This window comes from Zalophus californianus, chromosome 5 (assembly GCF_009762305.2).
Source record: "Zalophus californianus isolate mZalCal1 chromosome 5, mZalCal1.pri.v2, whole genome shotgun sequence".
In the NCBI taxonomy this organism is placed as follows: domain Eukaryota; kingdom Metazoa; phylum Chordata; class Mammalia; order Carnivora; family Otariidae; genus Zalophus; species Zalophus californianus.
In genome coordinates, this window is record NC_045599.1 from 33,456,362 (window position 1) to 33,478,759 (window position 22,398).

General features: G+C 48.6%; 3 protein-coding genes across 3 annotated transcripts; 2 read left to right on the forward strand and 1 right to left on the reverse strand.

The window, feature by feature from the left end:
• Positions 1-2: 2 nt before the first annotated feature.
• On the forward strand, positions 3-12,410 carry IK (IK cytokine). Its single transcript, XM_027605724.1, has 20 exons — positions 3-203; positions 755-821; positions 2,700-2,792; positions 3,283-3,342; positions 4,397-4,564; positions 4,720-4,834; positions 5,280-5,350; positions 5,447-5,493; positions 6,342-6,505; positions 8,025-8,133; positions 8,483-8,522; positions 8,680-8,899; positions 9,153-9,171; positions 9,852-9,930; positions 10,213-10,293; positions 10,552-10,609; positions 11,553-11,641; positions 11,827-11,935; positions 12,108-12,142; positions 12,230-12,410. The coding sequence occupies exons 1-20, from the start codon at positions 188-190 to the stop codon at positions 12,255-12,257; spliced, it is 1,668 nt and encodes a 555-aa protein (XP_027461525.1). The 5' UTR covers positions 3-187; the 3' UTR covers positions 12,258-12,410.
• Positions 12,411-14,550: 2,140 nt separating this feature from the next.
• Positions 14,551-19,425, forward strand: WDR55 (WD repeat domain 55). Its single transcript, XM_027606052.1, has 7 exons — positions 14,551-14,809; positions 17,635-17,735; positions 17,822-17,909; positions 17,997-18,176; positions 18,273-18,372; positions 18,456-18,625; positions 18,710-19,425. The coding sequence occupies exons 1-7, from the start codon at positions 14,619-14,621 to the stop codon at positions 19,023-19,025; spliced, it is 1,146 nt and encodes a 381-aa protein (XP_027461853.1). The 5' UTR covers positions 14,551-14,618; the 3' UTR covers positions 19,026-19,425.
• Positions 19,426-19,564: 139 nt separating this feature from the next.
• Positions 19,565-22,180, reverse strand: DND1 (DND microRNA-mediated repression inhibitor 1). The gene is made up of 4 exons (XM_027606053.2): positions 22,009-22,180; positions 21,758-21,875; positions 20,903-21,364; positions 19,565-20,209 (listed from the first exon to the last, which is right to left on the reverse strand). The coding sequence occupies exons 1-4, from the start codon at positions 22,030-22,032 to the stop codon at positions 19,752-19,754; spliced, it is 1,062 nt and encodes a 353-aa protein (XP_027461854.1). The 5' UTR covers positions 22,033-22,180; the 3' UTR covers positions 19,565-19,751.
• Between the last annotated feature and the right edge of the window lie 218 nt (positions 22,181-22,398).

Genomic DNA, 22,398 nt, shown 5'->3' on the forward strand with positions numbered 1-22,398 from the left:
TTAAAAACATTGCAGAGGGCGCGGTCCCTTTTTTTTTCTTTTCTCGGTGAACGGGCGGTACCCGACGGGCTACGGAGCGCAAAGCACTGTGGGCTTGTTCCTGAGGTGCATCGTGGGAAAAATCTTGTCCCGGCTGTGTTGTCTCTGGAGCTTCGGTCCCTGCCGGCGTTGAAACACCGCAGACAAAATGCCAGAGCGAGACAGTAAGGCTCGGGTCATTTGTCCTTCTTTATCTGCAGGACTTGGGACACTTGGGCGCGTTGTTTTTGCTTCAGAGTTTAAGCTCTGTGTGGTGGTGTGATGCTGGAATCTGGCGAAGCCATTTGGTCTCGAATGAAGCCGGGGCAGCTCCGGACTATTGTTTCTAAGCTTTGTCCTGCCCCAAGTGACGCCGCTTGTGTTTTGTCTGTGAACTCCCCCTTACCGCCAGCACTTAATCTTGGGTTGTGCCAGTTTATCTTACTCGCAGTATCTTGGATGTCATTTTCCGGAAGTGTTTGCTGATCCTCCAGCGCGGGTTTAGGGGCCCCCTCTCTGCACCAACAGCTCCTTGTATTTTCTCACTTGGGCACTTATTACTTTGTACGGTCACTGTCGCTGTTTCTGCCTTGTCACTAGAATATGAGCAGTTTGACGTGAAAACGTCAGTATTGTTCGCTAATATAGTCCCAACTTTTGCACATGCACAGGAACTGACACGAAAGAGATTGATTAAATTAATGCCAATTCTTTTTTTTTTTTTTTTTTTTTAAAGGTGAGCCTTTCTCCAACCCTTTGGCTCCAGATGGCCACGATGTGGATGATCCTCACTCCTTCCACCAGTGGGTATTTCAGTATAGGACTACGGGCATGAACTGGGGGATGAATAGAGTGGTGTGGGAATGGTGAAGGAATTCTAAATGTCTTGTCAACAAGGATGGTGAAAAAAATTGTACCACTTGCCCCTTTATCTCTAAACTTTAGCTGGATTAGGTCAACTGCATGAGAGTATTAGAGGGGAAGTTCTGGATGGGAGGGTGCTAGTTCTTAATGTTTAATTATACATGATACAGGAATTGATTCTTGTAGAAAATTAAAGTAGAAGTAAGGGTAATGTCCTTTTTTGATAACATCCCCAGTTCCAGTCCCTTTCTTAGAGGTAACCACTGTTTCTTTTTTACATGTGTCTTTTTTTCCTACTTTTTAAAAAATCCATTTATATACATACATGTATGTCTGACGAAGATATGTGATTATTTTGTAAGTTGAAGTATTAAAATTAAATGGCATTGTATTGTATATTTATATCGTTTTGCCACTTTTTATTTTCCCCACTCATTGTCTTGGAGATTATTTTCATGGTAGTGGCAAGGACTCCCTCTTTTTTTTTTTTTAAGATCTATTTCAGAGAGAGAAGTTAAGAATGCGTGAGCAGCGGGGAGGGGCAGAGAGAGAGGGGAAGTAGACTCGCCACTGAGAGGAGCCTGGTGCAGGCTTGATGTGCTGCACCTTGATCTCTGGACCTGGAGATCACCACCTGAGCCAAAACCAAGAGTCAAACACTCAACTGACTGAGTCACCCAGGTACCCCAAGGACCTCTTCCTTGATTAGACTTTCATCAGGCTTCTTTGGGGTCCATTTTTGAGTAGGCCTTTTGGGTTCAGTTTTAGCAAAGAATGCTCCTAAGCCGTTTTATGGAGAGTCCCCTTAAGTAATCAAGTAGATCAGTCAAGCTCCTTTTTCCCCACCCTTGATGGCTAACCAGGTTCCTCTTAGTAATTTTTTTATAAATCCCCAGTTGTCCCAGTTTATTTTCAGAGTTGAGTTTCAAACCTTCTTCCCTTTTGCACTAGTCTTTATTCCTATTACAGTAATCTTGAACAGTGTCTTCCTTGGAACACTTAGCAGGATTCTTTGCTAAAACTGGGCACAGCAGGCCAAGGAAGAGACTCAGTCAGAAGAGGGCTCAAAGGGGCCTGACTAAAGTTAGGTCAAAGAGTGAGTCTTTGTCACTGTACTGACTAAAATTATCTCTTGTACCATCATTGCTGTCTGCCGCACATTTGGGAAACACTGTCACAATCTAGTCTCTAGTTAATGGCCACTTAGGTTGTTTCCAAGTTTTTATTACTTTCAAAGCTGAAATTGAGGGGTGCCTGGGTGGCTCAGTCAGTTAGGCATCTGCCTTTGGCTCAGGTCGTGATCCTAGGGTCCTGGGATCAAGCCCCACGTTGGGCTCTTTGCTCACTGGAGAGCCTGCTTTTCCCGCTCCCTCTGTCTGCTGCTCTTCCTGTTTGTGCACACACGCTCTCTCTCTCTCTCTCTCTGTCAAGAAAATAAAATCTTAAAAAAGATAAGCTGAAATTGAACCGTTTTTACATGCTTTTTATACATTTATGCCAGTAATTAACAAAGCTAAATATAGGTGAGCGGAGTTGCTAGGTCATAGGATATATGCACTTAAATTTTGATACAGCGAAATTGCCTTCACATTGGCTATACTGACTTACGTTCCCTTCGGCAGAATATTCACTTTACAGATTCTCACACATACTTGATTTATCAGACTTTATAATAGTCAACACTTTGATGCATTAAAAGTGGCATATTTTTGTTTTAATTTGTATTTTCCCGATTTCTGGTAAAGTTAACCATGTTTTTTACATATTCCTTTTCCAATTCTTACTGGGTACTAATTTTTAAAATCTTTGCCTTCTAGATCAAAACTCACCAATGAAGACTTCAGGAAACTTCTCATGACCCCAAGGGCTGCACCCACCTCTGCACCGCCCTCTAAGTCACGTCACCATGAGTAAGTTCTGGAGTCTTCCAACCTGTCTCCCATCTCTTTCCTACAGAAAATTACTGAACTAGACGTCATAGGAACTGGAAGGCTAGTTCTTTTTTGAAGACTGTGATTCTGATTCTCTCTCGCTGGAGATTGAAGCTCCAGTGAAGACTAGGGCGTGCTAAGATTTCAGAGTATGTTCCACATACCCCTTGTACTACTAGAGTTGCTGCTAATGCTTAAATGGGCAGATTTCAGGGTCCATTCCAACCCTAGGGACTCAGATACTGAGGTAGATATTGGGGGATATAGAATTTTAATAGTGCTTCAGGTGGTTGTGGTGCTTTCTAAAGCTTAGAATCACTCAACTACAAATAGAGATCTGGATCTCTGCATGGTCGAAGCTTTTGCTTTGTTCCATATTCTAGGCTTTTCTTCAGTCCTCAAGGCCAGTTGTTGGGGTTTCTGGGGCTGTGGCAGTATTTTGCTATCAGTGAATTTCTTTTTCTTCTAGGATGCCAAGGGAGTACAATGAGGATGAAGACCCAGCTGCACGAAGGAGAAAAAAGAAAAGGTGAAGGAAGGATGGAAGAGTGTTGGATTGTAAGGTGGAGAGTGTTTTTTTGAAAGGAGTAGGGGCCAGTAGTTATGAGGCTGGAGATTGAGGTTTTCCTTTATTATCTTGAGGTTCTCTGCTTTAGTGGAGAGGAGTGACAGGCAGAGTGGCAATTTAGGACTTTGGAGTCAGTGTGCAGTATTTTAATCTCATCTTTACCAGTTCTTAGCTGGATAGTCGTGGGCATATTGACTAACATTTCTAATCCCCAGTATTCTCATGGGTAGAACAGAGAGTGATTTCATAACTTTTATCAGGTTGTCATGAGGATCAACTGTGATAGTGCATGTAAACACCTAGCACCAGTGCCTGGCATACTGTAACCACCCAGTAAATCTTGTCTGCCGTTATCACCATCACCATCATCATTATTATTTATAAAATACTAAAATTTCTGGACCTGGTATTTTGCTGTTCCTCTCCTCTGGGGGAAGACCACCAAGGAATGATTTTCTTTTTCGAAAAAGATTTTATTTATTTTCACGAGAGAGAGAGCAAGAGCGCAAGAGCGTGCTCGAGCATGAGTTTGGGGGAGGGGCAGAGAGAGAAGCAGACTCCCTACCAAGTGGGGAGCCTAATTCGGGACTCGATTCGAGGATCCTGGAATCATGACCTGAGCTGAAGGCAGACTGAGCTTAACTGACTGAGCCACCCAGGGCCCCAGGAATGATTTTCAGTTGAAATTTAGAAGGTGATAAAAATTTAGATAACTTCCTGTTTGTCCTATAGAAAAGTCTCATACCTGTTAGAGACTCAGTGATACAGAGTTGGGTGGCATTGAAGAATTCTGAAGTGACAGATGGAATGTCCTGAGGTGGCATTGAAAGAATATATCTGTGAGCTGGAAGATGCTATAATTCTGATTTTGGGGACTATCCAGAGGTGGCCAGCAGTTCTATGAGGATATATATGAGCTTTCACCAGACAGTTGGATGAAACAGGCAGGAACAATTCTGCTGACCTTGGGATAGCAGCTGGTGAGCCTTACACATTTGTTTTTCTCTGGTCACAGTTATTATGCCAAGCTTCGTCAACAAGAAATTGAGAGAGAGAGAGAACTAGCAGAGAAGTACCGTGACCGTGCCAAGGAACGGCGAGATGGTGTCAACAAAGATTATGAGGAAACTGAGCTGATCAGTACCACAGCTAACTACAGGGCTGTGGGCCCCACTGCTGAAGCGTGAGTACCCAGGCAGCCAGGGCACGATTCCCTCAGCCTCCCAGAGTCCTACAGTCACAGTGTGAATTCCTCTTAACACTTTCTCCACTTTGGAGCCCAAGCTGAACTTGGCACTCACAAAGGACTATTCTGATGTGGCTTCTTTCATTGTACAGGGACAAATCAGCTGCAGAGAAGAGAAGACAGTTGATCCAGGAGTCCAAATTCTTGGGTGGTGACATGGAACACACCCATTTGGTGAAAGGCTTGGATTTTGCTCTGCTTCAAAAGGTGAGCCGTGGTGGGTAGGTAGAGAGTAATCCTAGAATGCTGAATCCTCTTGTATGGGCCTTTCAAGGTGAAGGAGGGAGACTGCTGTCAGCCCAGACGACATAGAAGGGCTAATGGTGGCTCTTGTTTAGGACTAATTGCTACTCATCCTTTAAATCTCAGCCTCAATTTTATTTTTGGGGGGGAAACCTTCCCTGATGACCCAGAGATGATTAAACCCCAATCATCACTTCCCACTTCTACCCTTGCATAGCTCTTTTATTTCACGTATCATAGTTATCACATTTTGTTTGTTGTCTCTTCTGCTGTAAGCTCCATTAGGGCAAGGACTATATTGTCTTGTTCAGTATTGAGTTCCTAGTTCCTGGCACAATGTGGTGGATTGGTGTTGGGTAAACATATGTAAAACGAATAGATGTCTAAATCCTACGTGCTTTCCTGTTAGGTACGAGCTGAGATTGCCAGCAAAGAGAAAGAAGAGGAGGAACTGATGGAAAAGCCCCAGAAGGAAACCAAGTACGTAAATACCGGGGAAAGCTTGAGGGTTCAGGAAAGTGGGACCTGAAGTAGGAACACATTTGGCAAAAAAGAAAATTTTTTCTGTCTTTTCAGGAAAGATGAGGATCCTGAGAACAAAATTGAATTTAAGACACGTTTGGGTAAGTACAGAATTTCTACACTAGCAGTTGTGCATTTTAGGTGAATTGTAGGGAATTTAATGCTTTGAGCAGAATACGCTTGCCCTTTCCCTCAAACTTCCTCTCTTTCTTGCACCCAGATTAGCTAGTTCTCTTAGAATACTCTGGCAGAACTTAGATGTGAATTTAGTCACTTCCTGTATGTTATTAATGTTTCCTCAGTTAGGTTGGAAGCTCTTGCAGATTGTGGCTTATGCATTAAGGAAGGTAGCTTATAGCTTATGTGTTAAAAGAGGTAGGATGGTTGGTGATTAAAAGCTCAGAATTTGCAGTCAGAGACCTGGGTTTGAATCCTGGTGATGAAACCACACTAGGGATGTGGTATTAGGCAACTGACTTTGTCTATTTTCAAAAATAGCATTAATTCACCTTATGGGATTATCGGAGCAACAAAAAATAGTGTATGCAACATGCCTTTCACATTGAGCATGTAGCCTAGCCGGTTTTTCCATCACTGTCAATATCCCCTTAAACCTCATCCTTCTTCCCCACAGGGCCTAATTCAGTGTGAGGCCCATAGCACCCTTGAGAGGACAATGTAAAAGAGTGGATAGGTGCTCAGCCTTTGTAGTTAGACAGCCTAGGTCCCGGTCTTTATTCTTTTCTTAGTAGCTGTATGACTTCAGGTAAATCACATCACTCTCAGCTTTAGTATTCTGATCAGTTAAAAGGAGATAATAATGTGCACCTTCCAGGGCTCTTGTGAAGATTGAGGCCGTAGTATTTGGTGTGGGAGTAAGCACTTACTAAATGAAGCCGTTATTGTAGAAGCTTCTCAGCGGCTGTGCTTGCTCCTCTTCTTTTTGTAGGCCGCAACGTTTACCGCACGCTCTTTAGGAGCAAGGCGTATGAACGGAATGAGCTGTTCCTGCCAGGCCGCATGGCCTATGTGGTAGACCTGGATGATGAGTATGCTGACACGGACATCCCCACCACACTTATCCGCAGCAAAGCAGATTGCCCCACCATGGAGGTAAGTGATCCAAGTCCGGAGAGCTTGTCATGTGGGCCTCAAACCTGGGAATCAGCCTCCATTCTGCCCTGGGCCTCATCCACCACATTTAATCCATCACTAAGTCCTGTCCACTTTTTACTTTTTAAATTTCAGTTGAATCCCTTCACTTTTCTCTATCAGTAACATTCCAATTGAAGCCATCATGTCTTGCTGGAACTATTAAGAGGTGCTCCTGTTTTGTTTCCTCGCTTTCACTCTGGTTTCTCTCCAGTATTTTATTTTATTGTTTTATTGATTTAATTCATGTGCCATATAATATGCCTTTTGAAAATGTACAATTCAGTGCCTTTCAGTATAGTCATATGCAGCCATCACACAATTTAAAAAAATTGTCATCCACCTCGCCCCACAAAAACTCTGTACTCTTTAGTCATAACCCTCACCATCCTCCTATCCCCCTTTCCATTGTGATTTTTACATATGGCCAGTGTGATCTTTTCAGCATGGGAATTTTTGTCTCACCACACTTGAGAAAGGTTCAATATTTCTTTTTTTTTTTTAAGGATGTTCATATATATATATATATTTTTAAGATTGTATTTGTTTATTTGACAGAGAAAGAGAGACAGTGAGAGCAGGAGCACAAGCAGGGGGAGTGGGAGAGGGAGAAGCGGGCTTCCCGCCGAGCAGGGAGCCCGATGCGGGGCTCGATCCCAGGACCCTGGGACCACGACCTGAGCGGAAGGCAGCCGCTTAACGACTGAGCCACCCAGGCGCCCCTCAATATTTCTCATTATTAGGATAAAGAGTAAAATCTTTGTTGTGGCCTCTGAGCCCCTGCACCTTCTGGCCTTCTGAGCCACTTTTTCACCATGATTCCCTGTTTGTTCTCCAGTGAATCCCAGCTATCTAGAATGTGCTAGATTCACTTTCTTTCTTTTACTTTTTTTTTTTTTTTTTTAGAGGGAGAGAGCATGAGCAGGGGTGGGAGGGGCTGAGGGAGAGAGTCTGGAGCAGGCTCCATGCCTATTTTGGAGCCCAACGTGGGGCTCAATCTCATGATCTTTAGATCATGACCTCAGGGGCACCTGGGTGGCTCAGTCGGTTAAGCATCTGCCTTCAGCATGAGTTGTGATACCAAGATCCTGGGATCGAGTCCCACATTGGGCTCCCTGCTCAGCAGGGAGTCTGCTTCTCCCTCTGGCCCTCCCTCCGCTCATGCTCTCTCTCTCAAATAAATAAAATCTTAAAAAAAAAAAAAAAAAAGATCATGACCTGAGCTGAAATCAAGAGTCAGGCGCCCAACCGACTGAGCCACCCAGGTGCCCCTAGATTCACTTTTGACCCAGACCTTTGTATATATCATTCTGTGTGCCTGGAATGTCCTATGATACCTCCTTTCCCTGTTTTTTACCTAGTTGATTATAATTTATCCTTCAATTGGTTAACTGAGTGAGTGAATGAATGCATGAATGAATGAATGAATGACGAGATTCTTGCTCTATGGGATAATACCCTTGCTGCTTGGGGTTTTCAGGCCCAGACCACACTGACCACAAATGACATCGTGATCAGCAAGCTCACCCAGATCCTTTCCTACCTGCGGCAGGGTACCCGCAATAAGAAGCTCAAGAAGAAGGATAAAGGTAACCTGGAGGATTAGGAAGAGAAAGCTTAACTCTGGAGGGGCATCTGAGGGTGGAACCAAGGTTACCTGGAGCCTTCTATGTCTAGAACATTGGGAGGCTCCTGGGGAGCAGAAAAAAATGGGAGCAATGGAGCATTAACAAGGAGATGGTTACATCCCGGTTCTGTCTGCTTGACCTACAGAGGAAGCAGTGGTCAGCTTTGAGGCTTGAGGAGGGAGAGTATGGGGAGCTTTTGTTATCCCACCTTCTAAACAGATGTTTAAATGGTCATTCAGAGCTGGAGAGCATGGTTAGGCTGAGAGGGAATCAACTCAGGAATGTTTTCTTCACTGTTTTTGTATTTTAGGGAAGATGGAAGAGAAGAAACCCCCTGAGGCTGACATGAAGTATGTATCCTACCCCTGTCACCTGCTATGTGTGAGGAAAGGGCTGTGTTTCTTGTCTTTGGCATTTTGGGGAGGTCCTAATGTGAGAATCTGGAGAAATGGCCAAGGAAGATGGAAGTGTGTATGACTTGTCAGCTAGTGATCTCTGTTTTTCTAGTATATTTGAAGACATTGGGGATTATGTGCCATCCACAACCAAGACTCCTCGGGACAAGGAGCGGGAGAGATATCGGGAACGGGAGCGTGATCGGGAGAGAGAGAGAGACCGTGACCGAGAACGGGAGCGAGAACGAGATCGGGAGAGGGAGCGGGACCGAGAGAGAGAGGAAGAGAAGAAGAGGCACAGCTACTTTGAGAAGCCGAAAGTGGATGATGAGGTGAGATATGGCCCTCGTACAAAGTGGTGAAGCTGCCCATCTCTGCCTGCTCCGCCTGATACAGGATTTGTTTGTTATAGAGGTGCCTCAGGGCTCCATAGCAGCAACTGGGTCAACTAATCCAGGGTGGGAAGCATCCTGGAAATGAGGCAAGAAGTGGGTAGGGAAGTGATTCACAGATCAGTGAAGCAGGGGAGGGATGAGTGTGAATCCCTCATGGCCATACTCACTTCAGTTTCTGTTTTCTTTCCAGCCCATGGACGTTGACAAAGGTGGGTGATGGGTGAGACATCTTGCATTCGCTCTGGCAGTCTTGGGCTGAGAAACTGTCCTAGAGCTCAGAGCTGGCAAAGGTTGGGATTGTGGGACTTCCTGGTCTGAGTTCTCATTAAGATCCATGTCTTGCTCCATGGAATAGAAAGAAGATGAATCTGGAGTTAACTGCATCTTCCTGGGCAATGGCAGGGCATTTGCTCTGCTAGATACAGTTCCTCCAGCTGTGGGGTTCTGAAGATACGAGGGAGGTCAAACTGGCAGCATTCTGTGTACATAACCCCATCTCAACCAGAGTAGCTCATTATTTAAGGATTCATTTATTTTCAAGAGAGAGTGTGTGCGCACCCACATGAATGGGGGGAGGAGCCGAGGGATGGGGGAGAGAAAATCAAGCACACTTCCCACCAAGCTTGGAGCCTGACGCAGGGCTTGATCCTGTGACCTTAAGATCATGACCTGAGTGGAAACCAGGAACTGGCTGATCAACCGACTGAGCCACCCAGGTGCCCTGGAATACCTCGTCGTTATTAGTTGGAATTTGATTAAAATTTTGTTAGCTAAAAGTTTTTTCTTTTGCTTAAAAAAAGGACTTTATGAAAACAGGTTGGAAGTATGTGTGGGGAGCAGAGGTAAGTTCCTTGTTTCACAGTCTGAACAGAGTTCTCTTTTCCCCTAGGACCTGGATCTGCTAAGGAGTTGATCAAGTCGATCAATGAAAAGTTTGCTGGGTCAGCAGGCTGGGAAGGCACTGAATCATATCCTTTATTTCAATATGTTGTTGGATTCTAGAAAACTGTTGTCATGTTTTCTTTCTAATTCTACCTACTTCCCTGCTTCCCCACAACCCCCAGCCCCCACCCTGCTTCTTGCCTTTTATAGTGAATTTTGTCAGGAATGCAGTCATTATGACTTTCCCATTTCTCAGTGGACCCATTCAAGTCCTTAAAGAGTTTTCATTTTGGGGCTTCTAGCCCTTGGCCCTTCCTTCTTGAAGCTTTTCTGCTATAGGTAGAATTATTTTCTTTAACATAGCATATGCTGAAGAAGCCAGAGGACAAAAAGCAGCTGGGAGACTTCTTTGGAATGTCCAACAGCTATGCCGAGTGCTACCCAGCCACGTGTGTGAGACTGTTAAGGGAGGCTGGGATGACTGGAGAACAGGTTGTGGGGAGGGGGCTGAAGTGGCAGTTTGATTACCCGGGACCGAGGGGTACTTCTTACTTGGATGAACTATTCTTTCAGGCACTGAGTGGGAGGGCTCGGGTTGTGGGAGGGGGGTCATTTTTGGGCATATAGCATCTTAGTTGGGTAGGTTTCTAGATAAAGCATAGGGGTCTGGGTCTGCACCATCTGTTTAATTTGTTGCTTCTCTTTAGGATGGATGACATGGCTGTGGATAGTGATGAGGAGGTGGATTATAGCAAAATGGACCAGGTATGGTGTTGGAAGGACGGGTGGGGAGTCTTGGCAGTTACTCTTTGGCACATATCCTCCCCACTCCCAACAGATCTGTGTCTCATTTTCTGGGACTTAACCTTCTGTCAGCTACTAAGAGCAGCAGAATTGTGGAGTCATGGGAAGCTTAACTTTCAAAGTGTTTGTACAAAATGAAATGAGATAGGCCAAAAATAGATTTATTTTTATTTTCTACAAAGTGCCAGGCTTTGATTTCCATAGTAAGCAGTAAACAAGCCTTTAGTGTATAAATAGAAAGGGTAGAAGGAATTTCAGTGTTTAGAAAATAATTGAATTTTATTCTAGCCAGGATTGAAATACTCTTCTCTAGTCCTAAAAACAAAAGTACTCTAGAGGGACCTGGGTGGCTCAGTCAGTTAAGCAAAAGACTCTTGATTTCAGCTCAGGTCTTGATCTCAGGGTTATGAGTTCAAGTGCTGCGTTGGGCTCCATGCTGGGTGTGCAGCCTACTTAAAAAAACAACAACAATAACAACAAAAACTCTGACACATAGCACTATTAATGGTGAAGAAGTTTCATCTACTTTTTTCTTGTTTCTCTTTACTGCAATGGTTGAGCCTTGTTTAATTCCATCTTGGAGACTTGCTTAACCCTGGTTTTGCCATTTATTAGTTTTATGACCTTGCCAGTTTGTTTTACTGCTTATGCCCCAGTTTACTCATCAGGAGAGTGGAGAGGAATACGGTTCTCTTTTAATAGAGTTTGAGAGAATTAAATATGTGTTTAGTGTTCAGAACAATGCCCAGTACATAGTAAGTACATAGTAAGCATTTATTATTATTTATCAGGGTGGGATTTATGAATAATGAAACAGGATTGTGAGAGAACATGGCTTTAATAAGGGCTAAAATTGTTTCCATGACATTTCTTCCTTCCGTGTCCCCTTTCTGTCTTCCAACAGGGTAATAAGAAAGGACCCTTAGGCCGCTGGGACTTTGATACCCAGGAGGAATACAGCGAGTATATGAACAACAAGGAGGCTTTGCCCAAGTGAGTCAGTCCTAAATATGGCCAGGGAGTGAGGAGAGGGATGATGGTGGGGTGGGCTAGCCTTCACCAGGTTAGAGGGGATTCCTAAGCAGGTTCTTTAGTCACAGGGCCATCTGGAAACACGTTGGTACTGTTGTGCAACCTCTGGTGCCTTCTTTCCCCCAACTGTCCTTTATTTTTCTCAGAGCTGCATTCCAGTATGGCATCAAGATGTCTGAAGGGCGGAAAACCAGGCGCTTCAAGGAAACCAATGATAAGGCAGAGCTTGATCGCCAGTGGAAGAAGATTAGTGCAGTAAGTGAGATCACCCCTTGGGTGGACTTCAGCTGGGAGGAGACACTGGCCCACAGATGCAGGAACAGGCAGGGGGTTGGAGAGCCAAGGAAGTAGGAGAGAGGTCAGCGTGTTGCCTCAGGTGATCTTAGACTGACAGCGTACTGTTGAGTGTAACTGTTCTTTTTTGTAGATCATTGAGAAGAGGAAGAAGATGGAGGCTGATGGGTGAGCATCAGCATTCTTCTTCTGGGGCACTGTGGGAATTGCTTAGAGTATAGATCTTATGCTGACTCACTTCTCCTTCCATTGCAGAGTTGAAGTGAAAAGACCAAAATACTAATCTCCAGTTCCAAGTCCAAAAATATTCCCCACAAGGATGGGCTCACCAGTGCTTGCTTTCTACAATTCCCCAAATAGTTGCAAGGTCTCTTTGTGAATGTATATAAAATGTTATTGTATAATCATTTAGTTCCATTAAATCTGGCTAATCTACCATCATGTCTTCTCTGTTTGAGCATCCTCCCTCCCGGGCCCCTGAAGCACTAAGAGGGCTACTAATTCCACTGATTGTGTAAAATGCCCATGCAGAAAAGTTAGCTTTCCTTGAGCTGTGGTTCTAGATTCCTAGACAGTAAGGATCCTAGCCAGGACGCCTAGTGGAGAACTAATGACCTCACTGATGGGCAAGAGGTAGATAGAGGAACGTAAGGATGGTTGGTCTCAAATGTCAGACTCATTCAGGCCCATTTGGGGGCCCACTTTTAGCACAGAGATTCCCTGGGAATTAGGGTCCACCCAGTGGGCTGCCAGTCTGATCCCAAGGTTGTGCAGGACTAGGCTGTAGGTGAAGACGGCTGATGCGAATCCCTTGGGGAACAAAAATGGATTTATGCCCTCCTGAGCGCTTTAGTAATTCTAAGCACAAATTGCTGCTGCTTTGGCTGAAGGGATAACCTTGGGGAAGTGCCTTGGGGGATTCTTACGCTAAGCCCGCAGGGTGTGGTGCCCTTCAACACCCGAAATGTTTGCCAAAGGCTCTGGCCTCTGAATCATTCCATCCCTAACCTTTTCCTCCTTTCTGCTCATTGCCAGCGCTTTGGTCTGGTGCTCATAAGGATCATCCCTTTTTTTCTGGCTGGGTCCCTAGCTGCCATTGCCTGCCCTGAGCCTAAGACCTCGGATCAGCACATATAAGGAAAGCTAGAAGACCACTTTAACCTTGCCTTGCCTTTGGTCACTTTCAGCTTGATAGGGCAAGAACATTTGAGGAAGGCAGCTTTGCGTATGGCCTCTAGGAGGTTGAAATTGGGCTCTGTCTGCAATAGCACCTAGAATGCCTAGTATCAGACAGTAAAGGACACCCTGGTTTTCATGGTTGTAGGCATTGGTCCCAGTTAAGAAAGAGGTCACAGAGACCTGGCTTAGATGAAGATACTTAGAGGGTCATTAAATTTAAGACCTGGGGGTTGGGGTTTGTGGCTGGCTCAGTCTGTAGAACATGTGACTCTTGATGTCAGGGTCCTGAGTTCAAGCCTTGGGCAACATTGGGCAAAGAGCTTACTTATAAAACCAGAAAACCTGGGGGTTGATGGTCCATTTAAAAAATCCATTTCTGCAGGGGAGCCTGGCTGGCTGGCTCAGTTGGCAGAACATGGGACTCCTAATCTCAACGGTTGTGTGTTAAAGCCCCATGCCGGGTGTTGAGCTTACTTAAAAATAAAATCAGTTTCTGCAAATATCACCAAGCCTTGTGGACATGCCCAGGGTCCTCTGGTTGGCCACATGGTGAGTGACAGGGACCCCCAACACCACATGGCAACTTTTCCATTCACACAGGACATACAGCTTCTCTGAGGTCCCTCACCTCACTTTCATCTCACATTGAGGGGGTTGGGCATCAGTATATAAGATGTCTTAGAAGGCTTAGTAGCACAGTGATGTGAGAAGTTTCTCTGCAGTCCCAGGGGCTTGTGCTATTTGCCCCACCACAGTGTTCCCATCATTATGGAACCTGTGATAACCAGAATGTTCAGAACGTCGACTGTGGTGCCCGTTTTCCTCTTAAGCAACTCCTTGCCAGCTCTGAGCACTGCTGGCCTGGCCCTTTGAGGGTATGCAGCCAAACTGTAGGAACCGGCAGGGCGCTGTTCCTTTGGCCCCGAAGATGTTGAGCATAGGCCGCAGCAGTTTAAGCGTGTGCTTGGCCTGCCTGACGTCCACGACCTCCACATACCGAATTCTCGCGGTGTGGGGCTTTCGTTGCTTCCGGACTAACCTGGAGGCTGCTCTTGGGTGTCACCAAGCCATGAAAGGCTGGCGTCCCCCTTCCCTATCCTGAGGGCAGTAAATCATCCTTACTAGCTGTGGGAGGGAGTCCCAAACTGTCAGCATCGATCAGGATGAGGGGAAAGGACAGTTCCCAACTTTACGTGACGTGATCAAGGACAGCATTGACAGTCGCGCCGTCTACCTGGCCCAGCAAAGGGCCACGGTAACACGGACATGCTGCTCTCTGACAAGGGCCGGGTCCCTGGGATCCACTCCACCCACACTGGCTTGGGCCGACCCGCCTTTGCCCGGCTTAGCGCCACTTCCGGCTCCGCCCCCAAGGCGGAAGTGGAATCTGGGCCGCACCTCCAGGCCAGTGGGAGGGTTTTGGGCTCACGGCTCTACTGTTGATCTGCTCGGAGTCCTTCGGTGCATGGACCGCACGTGTGAGGAGAGGCCCACCCAGGATGGGAGCGACGAGGAGAACCCCGACTCCACGGAAACCCCGGTCCGCATCCGAGACACCCCGGAAGACATCATGCTGGAAGCACCGGCCAGCGGGCTGGCGTTCCACCCGGCCCGCGACCTCCTGGCGGCGGGGGACGTGGACGGGGACGTGTTCGTGTAAGTGCTGGGCAGGGCTCGGGGCTGCGAGATCTGGAAGCTCCTTAGGGATGGAGGTGGGATGAGGAGAGAAAGGTGCAAAGACACAAATCTTGACTCATCTGATCCGATTCGTTCAAGAACATTTGGTTTTAAACCAGTTAACACACAAATCTCTTGAGACAACTGAAAGGAAGACAAAGTGGCTGGAACGTCCCGACAAAGCCCGGAGACAGTAGGACAAGAAGGCGTTCAGGACACTGTTATTTTTCAATGGATTATTTTACTGAGCCTGAAACGGGTTGAATGGGCCCCCTCCGCTTTGCTTCTTGCCTGCTTTAATCTTTAAAAACACAAATCTAACCACCTCTCTTTCTTGATTAAAACCCCTCAGGAGTTTACCTTTGTTTTTAGGATTAAGTCAAAACTCTTTAATGTGGCTTTTAGGGTCTTGGCCATCTGGTTCTCGCTCACTTTCCCCTTACTTTCAGTGCTCATTCATTCTTACCTTTTGAATGTATCTTAAATCCTCAGTTCTTTTGCGGGTTATTCCTTCGGCCAGGAAAACTTTCCCCTCATTTGTATCCACTATCTCTGAGTTCTCAACATCTCTACACTTGCCCTCCCGTTCCCCAGACTAAATTAGATTACCCATCAGATGCTGCTGCGTTGGCACCAGATAACTTTCCCTCATAAACTTCGTATGGTTTGCAATCCTACATCCATTTGTGTAATTATTTGAATGCTTGTCCCCTTCACTAAAAAAAAAAAAATTTTTCAAACTTTTTGACCTTGCCCCACACCAAAAATAATTTTTGTGTGATGCACCCCGATATTTCCTGGTTTATTACATTGTTATTGCAGGCACACAGACATAAAATGCTGATGGCAGCTCACTAATGGGTCATGACTGGAGTCTGAAAAACACTTTTCTGTAATCTGTAGTCTGTTTTGTTCTCCATTATATCTCCTGCTTCTAGACCATGTTAGGTGCTCAATACGTGTCTGATTTTGAACAAGAGAAGTAGGCTGGAAGCAGTGAAAAGTCATTGAAGGTTTTAACCAGAAGAGTTGTGCTTCAGATTTACTTAATGACATTAAACCTCAACCTCCTCATTAGCTTCAGTCACCTTGGGCAAGTTCACTTCCATATTTTCATCCTCAAAAATGGAAGTAGTGCAGGCATATCTCTGAGATATTGCAGGTTTGGCTCCAGACCGTCGCAATAAAGTGAGTCACACAAATTTTTCGGTTTCCCAGTTCATAGAAGTATATTCTATACTGCAGTCTATTAAATGTGCCTTAGCATTATGTCTAAAAAACAATATACATACCTTAATTAAAAAATACTTTATTGCTAAAAAATGCTAACCGTCATGAGTGAGTCATAATCACTGGTCACAGATCACCGTAACAAATAGAATGAAAAAGTCTGAAATATTGTGAGGATTACCAAAATGTGACAAGAGACACAAAGTAAGCAGATGGTGTTGGAAAAATGGCACGGACAGACGCTCCATACAGGGTTGCCACAGACCTTCAGTTTGTAAAACATGCAGTGTCTGTGAAGCACAATAAAAGGAGGTATGCCTGGACCGACCTTGCAGAGCAGTCAGGTGTATACTGAGCTCAACAAATGTGGGTTCCTTTCTATTACTATTCATACTTACTTCATGCCAGACACTTGGGGGTCACTCTGAACCTCCACCTTTACTCACGTTAACATTGCTTCAGTTTGTCTCCTCTTCCCTACCCTCAGCCACTGCCTTTTTGGCAGGCTTCTGACTTCTTCCATGACCATTCTAAAGAGGTTCCTTTTCCCATAGGATTAAATTCATACCCTCTGCTTGGCCTATATGGTCTCAAGTCCAGTCCAACCCAGCTTTCCAGATTCAGCCATTTCACTCTCCTGCCACTGGAACCCTCCTCATTCCTTGTCTCTGCCCTAGAAGGAACATTGATTATCTGCCTCCAGTATCTGCCAGATGAACTACTTATTCTTCGTGACCCAACTCACATCTTGACCTTAGCTTTCCAGGGCTCTTTCCACATGCTAGGCACTGGGACAGAGCAAATAAGGAGACTCTGTTCTGCTCACCGAAACTCCCTAGCAATTAAGTACTTTGTCATCTGGCCCTTTTTGAAGATCTGCTCTGAGGTAGGCACTAGGGATACACTCTGGACAAGTACTTGCCTCAAAGTTGAGCTTCCAGGCTGGCCCTTCTCTGGTCCACCTCCATTTTGATCCTACCTCCTTTTCCGCATGTGGCCACAATATTCTGTAATTAGTTTTAACTTTCTTTAGCTCATGTAGACCTGGAGTACAAGAGCCCTTTTGTTAATTTTTATATTTCAAACTCCTGGGGCTATTCTTTTAAGATTTTTATTTGAGAATGAGACTCAGAGCACAAGCTGGGGGAGGGGCAGAGGGTGAGGGAGAGGGAGAAGCAGACTCCCTGCTGAGCAAGGAGTCGATCCTAGGACTCTGGGATTATGACCTGAGCTGAAGGCGGACGCTTAACCGACTTGAGCCACCCAGACGCCCCTGTTCTGTCTTTAGCACATAGTTCATGCCCTCCGTAGTGGTCCAGATCTAGTATTTCCCCACGCTGGGGCTTTTAAGGATGACGTGGGGTCAGTTCACAAAGAAGTCCTGAACAAATGTACTTTGAATGTGTGCTGAATTAAAGACTGAACATCTGAAAATGGAAAAATGGGATGGTAAGCTCCGTAGGTTTGGTGGTGTATAAGCAGCAGTTCCTAGAGAGGTGGAAGGTTGACTAAGTTGCTCTTTATATTCCATGCTGGCAGGGTCTGGAGTCATTTACTCTTTCTCCTCCCCCTAGCTTTTCCTACTCTTGCCAAGAGGGAGAAACGAAGGAGCTCTGGTCCTCAGGTCACCACCTCAAATCCTGCCGAGCCGTGGCCTTCTCTGAAGATGGACAGAGTGAGTATTGGGCAAGGCAGCCGGCCAGCAATCTGTTGGCAAGGGAGCAATGAGCAGCACCATGACCTGGGCACGTTTCCCCTCAGAACTTGTCACTGTCTCCAAGGACAAAGCCATCCATGTCCTAGATGTGGAGCAAGGCCGACTGGAAAGACGCATTTCCAAGGCTCATGGGTAAGGGGAGCTAATTGTGTTGAGGTCAAGTGTAAGGTGGTAGGTTCCTCCTGGGACAAAATGCTTCAAGAAGCTCTGTGTCTCTAGTGCCCCCATCAACAGTCTGCTGCTGGTAGATGAGAATGTCCTGGCCACTGGGGATGACACGGGTGGCATCCGGCTCTGGGACCAGCGGAAGGAGGGCCCCTTAATGGATATGCGGCAGCATGAGGAGTATATCGCTGACATGGCCCTGGACCCAGCCAAGAAGCTCCTGCTTACAGCCAGGTACAGCCTCAAAGCCGCCTCCCTTTCCCTTCCCTGTTAAAGCTCCCTCCTTCGATGGGAGCTTTGGCCAAGCCTGCTACTCTCTTCTCTCTACAGCGGGGATGGCTGCCTGGGTGTCTTCAACATCAGGCGACGCCGGTTTGAACTGCTCTCAGAGCCTCAGTCTGGAGACCTGACCTCTGTCACTCTGATGAAAGTATATCTCGGTATGGGGGTTGGGAAGTATGATAGGGATCTGTTCTGACAGGGCCCCCACAGACATGGTTTTATTTCCTGCAGTATGGGAAGAAGGTGGCCTGTGGCTCCAGTGAAGGCACCATCTACCTCTTCAACTGGAATGGCTTTGGGGCCACAAGTGATCGGTTTGCCCTAAGAGCTGAGTCTATTGACTGCATGGTTCCAGTCACTGAGAGCCTGCTGTGCACTGGTTCCACCGATGGAGTCATCAGGTGAGAGAGGCCAGGACGGCCCTGAGATCACACGAGGGGCGGACCGAACCAGCCAAGACCAAACACTCTTTTCTCTCTGCCCAGGGCTGTCAGTATCCTGCCGAACCGTGTGGTGGGCAGCGTGGGCCAGCATGCCGGGGAGCCTGTGGAGAAGCTGGCCCTCTCCCACTGCGGCCACTTCCTGGCCAGCAGTGGCCACGACCAGCGCCTCAAGTTCTGGAACATGGCCCAGCTGCGCGCTGTGGTGGTAGACGACTACCGCCGGCGCAAGAAAAAGGGAGGGCCACTGCGGGCGCTGAGCAGCAAGGCTTGGAGCACAGCCGACTTCTTTGCAGGACTGAGGGAAGAGGGAGAAGACTGCACAGCTCAGGCGGAGGACAGTGAGGAGGACAGTGACTGAGGGTATGAGCCGAGGCTCAAGATAGGTCCCCCCCCGGGCACGTCTTGCTTCCTGGGCTGGATACCCAGAGAGGCTGCAAACTTGTAACGCTCCTGTGCGGTGCGCAAAGATGCAGAGCCAGAGGCTCGGACGGAGGGCGCTGAGGGGAGAAAGTCCGTCCTTGCGCTGCGGCAGCCGCTCACTCGGCCAGTGTGAGAGAAGCCCACAGCTGGGGCAAGACAGCACGGACACAGAGGTACGCCAACCGGGGGTTTAATATAAATACAACCAGCAGGGAAGAACCCAAAATCACACACACCATAACCGGAATGTCACGTACTGGGGACACAAGGCAGATTTCTGACCCTCTGGCTCAGCCTGAGCTGCCTTCCAAATAAAATCAACAGAGATGACAAATCAAGAAAATAAGAAGTGAGATTCATACAAAGCTGTGGGAGAAGAGGGGGGTGTTTGTCTATCACACAGAGAATGGCCAAGGAATACCGTGGGGCCAGGTGAGACCCCGGGCCGGGAGGGGGAAAGCAAGGGTCCCTCGCCACAACTTAGCCAAACCTGAGCTTTCCCAGGCCTCCTGGGGCCCTGCCCCAGCTGGGAGGCTGTGTCAGAGGTAGGGCGTGGCCCGTGCTCCTCCTCTTTGAGATCAGACGGCGGCTGCCCAGGCCTGCTGGGCTGGGGACTAACACAAGCCCTGCCAGCTCGTGCAGGCTGCCTGTGAAGAGGACAGGGTCACTGCTTAACCACGGTACCTGCCTCAGCTCCAGCAGACCGTACAAGGCTGGCTCCTGACTCCCTCAGTGCCTCTAGCATCCTGGCAGACACAGCATCCTTAGCCACCTCGTGCCCATCCTGCCCGTCCGGGGCCAGCACCACCCAGATGAGGCCGCTGAAGGGCACTGGGTGCCCAGGGATCACCACCTGGTACCAGAAGCGGTGCCAGCCGGCAGGGCCTGTGCCCAGACACTTGGTGAGGAACACGGGGCTGCCCAGCTTCATCCGTTGGCACAACAGCTGCAGGGCAGCCCGAGCCCCTTGGGACTTTAGCTTGTCCCTGGCTGGGGCCAGCCAACTGCCCTCTGGCTGTAGGCTCTGCAGTGAGGGACCCATGAGCTGCTGGCGGAGTCGCTGCTTCAGGTCTGGCTTAAGCCACTCCACTGCCACCTGCTCTCCACAGAGGCGTGACTGCCCTGCAGGGAAAAGGCAGAGACAAGGGGAGGTCTAAGCCCTGGATCCAAGCTCCCAGGCCCTGTGAACCCTTTGGGGTCCACGCGGCCTGTTTAATTTCTAGCCTTCCCATTTCCTGGTGGTGTGACCTTGGGCGAGTTAACTTCTCCAAGCTTCTTTGTGTTTCTTTGAAAAGGGGGTGTAGTAGCTGCTACCTTCTAAGTTTCCTTATTGGAGTGCTGGTGGATGCAGGCTTTGTCTACCTCATAACCATCATAATAGCTAACCTTTACTGTGACTACCTGCCACGACTCAGGAAATGTACTAAGTGCCACCTAATTCTCACAACAGCCTGAGGTAGCAAGCTCTATAGTAGATAAAAGGTAGACTCTGTAGGACTGCCTAGGGCGAATTAATTTCTCTCAAAACCCTCTCTTCGTATCTAAAAGAGGGAGATCATTCTGTGTTTCATTGGAATGTTGGAGACTAAGTTACGAGCTAATGCCTGGGAAGTGTTAAGGTAGATGGTAGGTACCTGGTAGCAGCAGCGGAAAATAAAAATCTGTCATATATAGTATGACGTCGAAAACTCAGACATGCTTTACCCTACGATCTTGCTTTACCCCCTATGCTGACGTAAAAGTGCATGGCGAAATGTGGTTGGCCCCCACCAGCAGCAACCCCCCCTCCCCCGCCCCGCAGCCTTGCCCCCCTACCTTCCACCAGGGCTTTTTTGGCCATGGCGGCGGCGCGGTGCGAGTTGAACTTGAGCAGTGCAATTTGCGCGGGCGCCAGCCCGGGGCTGGGCATCAGCAGCGCCTCCTGCAGGCCGGGACCCAGGGGCTGCAGCGCGAGCAGCAGCGCTCGGCGGCTCAGCCCCAAGGGCAGCCCGTCCACACTCAGCTCGCACTTCTCCGTGCTGCGGCACACGAGCAGCGGGCAGGCCGGCCGCAGCGGGTGGTTGTGCAGCGTGGCGATGGCCGCCTGGGCGCCGCGCCGCGAACTGTAGCGCGCGTAGGCGAAGCCGCGGTTCAGGCCGCTGAAGGTCATCATCAGGCGGAACTCGTAGAGGCGGCCCACGCGCTGGAACAGTGGGATCAGCTGGTGCTCGTACACGTCCTGGGGCAGCCGCCCGATAAACACCTCTGACCCGGCCGGCGGCGGGCTGCCCACCCAGCCTGGGGGAAGGGGCGGGAAGGGGCACCGTCATCCTCCGGGACGGCTCCGGGTTTCCGGCCCGGCCACCCAGCGCGAGAGGGCCTATGAGCAAACGTCCGTGAAATGGGTGCAGCACTCGCACCCCGAGTCGTTGGCATAACCGGCTGCCTAGCTAACAATGCGGCTGGCGCAGAGTAAGTGCACCTTAAGGCTGGCTCCCTCCTCGGGGGCGGGGGGCAAGGTGGGTGGCCGGAGAGCCACAGACAAGTTTCCTCAGCTGCTTGATTGGAAGGGGTGCAACGGGTAGAGATTTCTGCCTGCGGGGCACTGGGCTAGGCCCCTCCCCCAGAGGGTGCCGGTCGGGACCGTGGAGGCTGGCGGGGCCCGGCAGGCCTAGTGGGGCTGGGACGTACCTGGGGGTGGCCCGCCATACTTCCTCTGCCCGTTCACCTGCACCAGGCGGATGCCCGTCTCCCTGACCCACGCCTCCAACGCCGCCTTGTTCTCGGGATTCACCCTCTCACACCACAGCTGAAGGCGAAAAGGCAGGTTGGAATGGCGGATCGCCGCGCCCGCCCCCCACCTCGCCTGTGCAGCCGGAGCCCAAAGGGCCACTTCTCCCTGCGCAGGTGGCGCTTGTCGAGCCCTCTGGCCAGCCACTTACCTCACACTCCCGCTTGGACTGCATGGCTCTCTCGCCGGCCCGTCGGTGCCCCCTTTATAACCTCCTCCGCATCTGCCTCTGGAAGCTTCCCTAGTCCTCCTCCCCCCAAGCTCTCATTGGCTCTGAGCACGACCCCGCCCCCCAAGGGGGTGGGGATACCCCACTGCACGTGCGCCGCGGGAACCTCGGACCCTCAGGTGAAAGCTAGAACCCGTAACTGGTGAGTGTGCCGGCAGCCCCAGCTCCCAGGGCACGGATGTGCGCTGGAGGCAGGAACCTCAGCAGCACCCTTCACCCCGGGGAGGCGCCCCTGGGGCCTCCTGTCAGTCTTTCTCCCCACTTTCCCACAGCTCAAGTGGTTGGAATGGGAGGCCCAGGCTCCCACAGGGA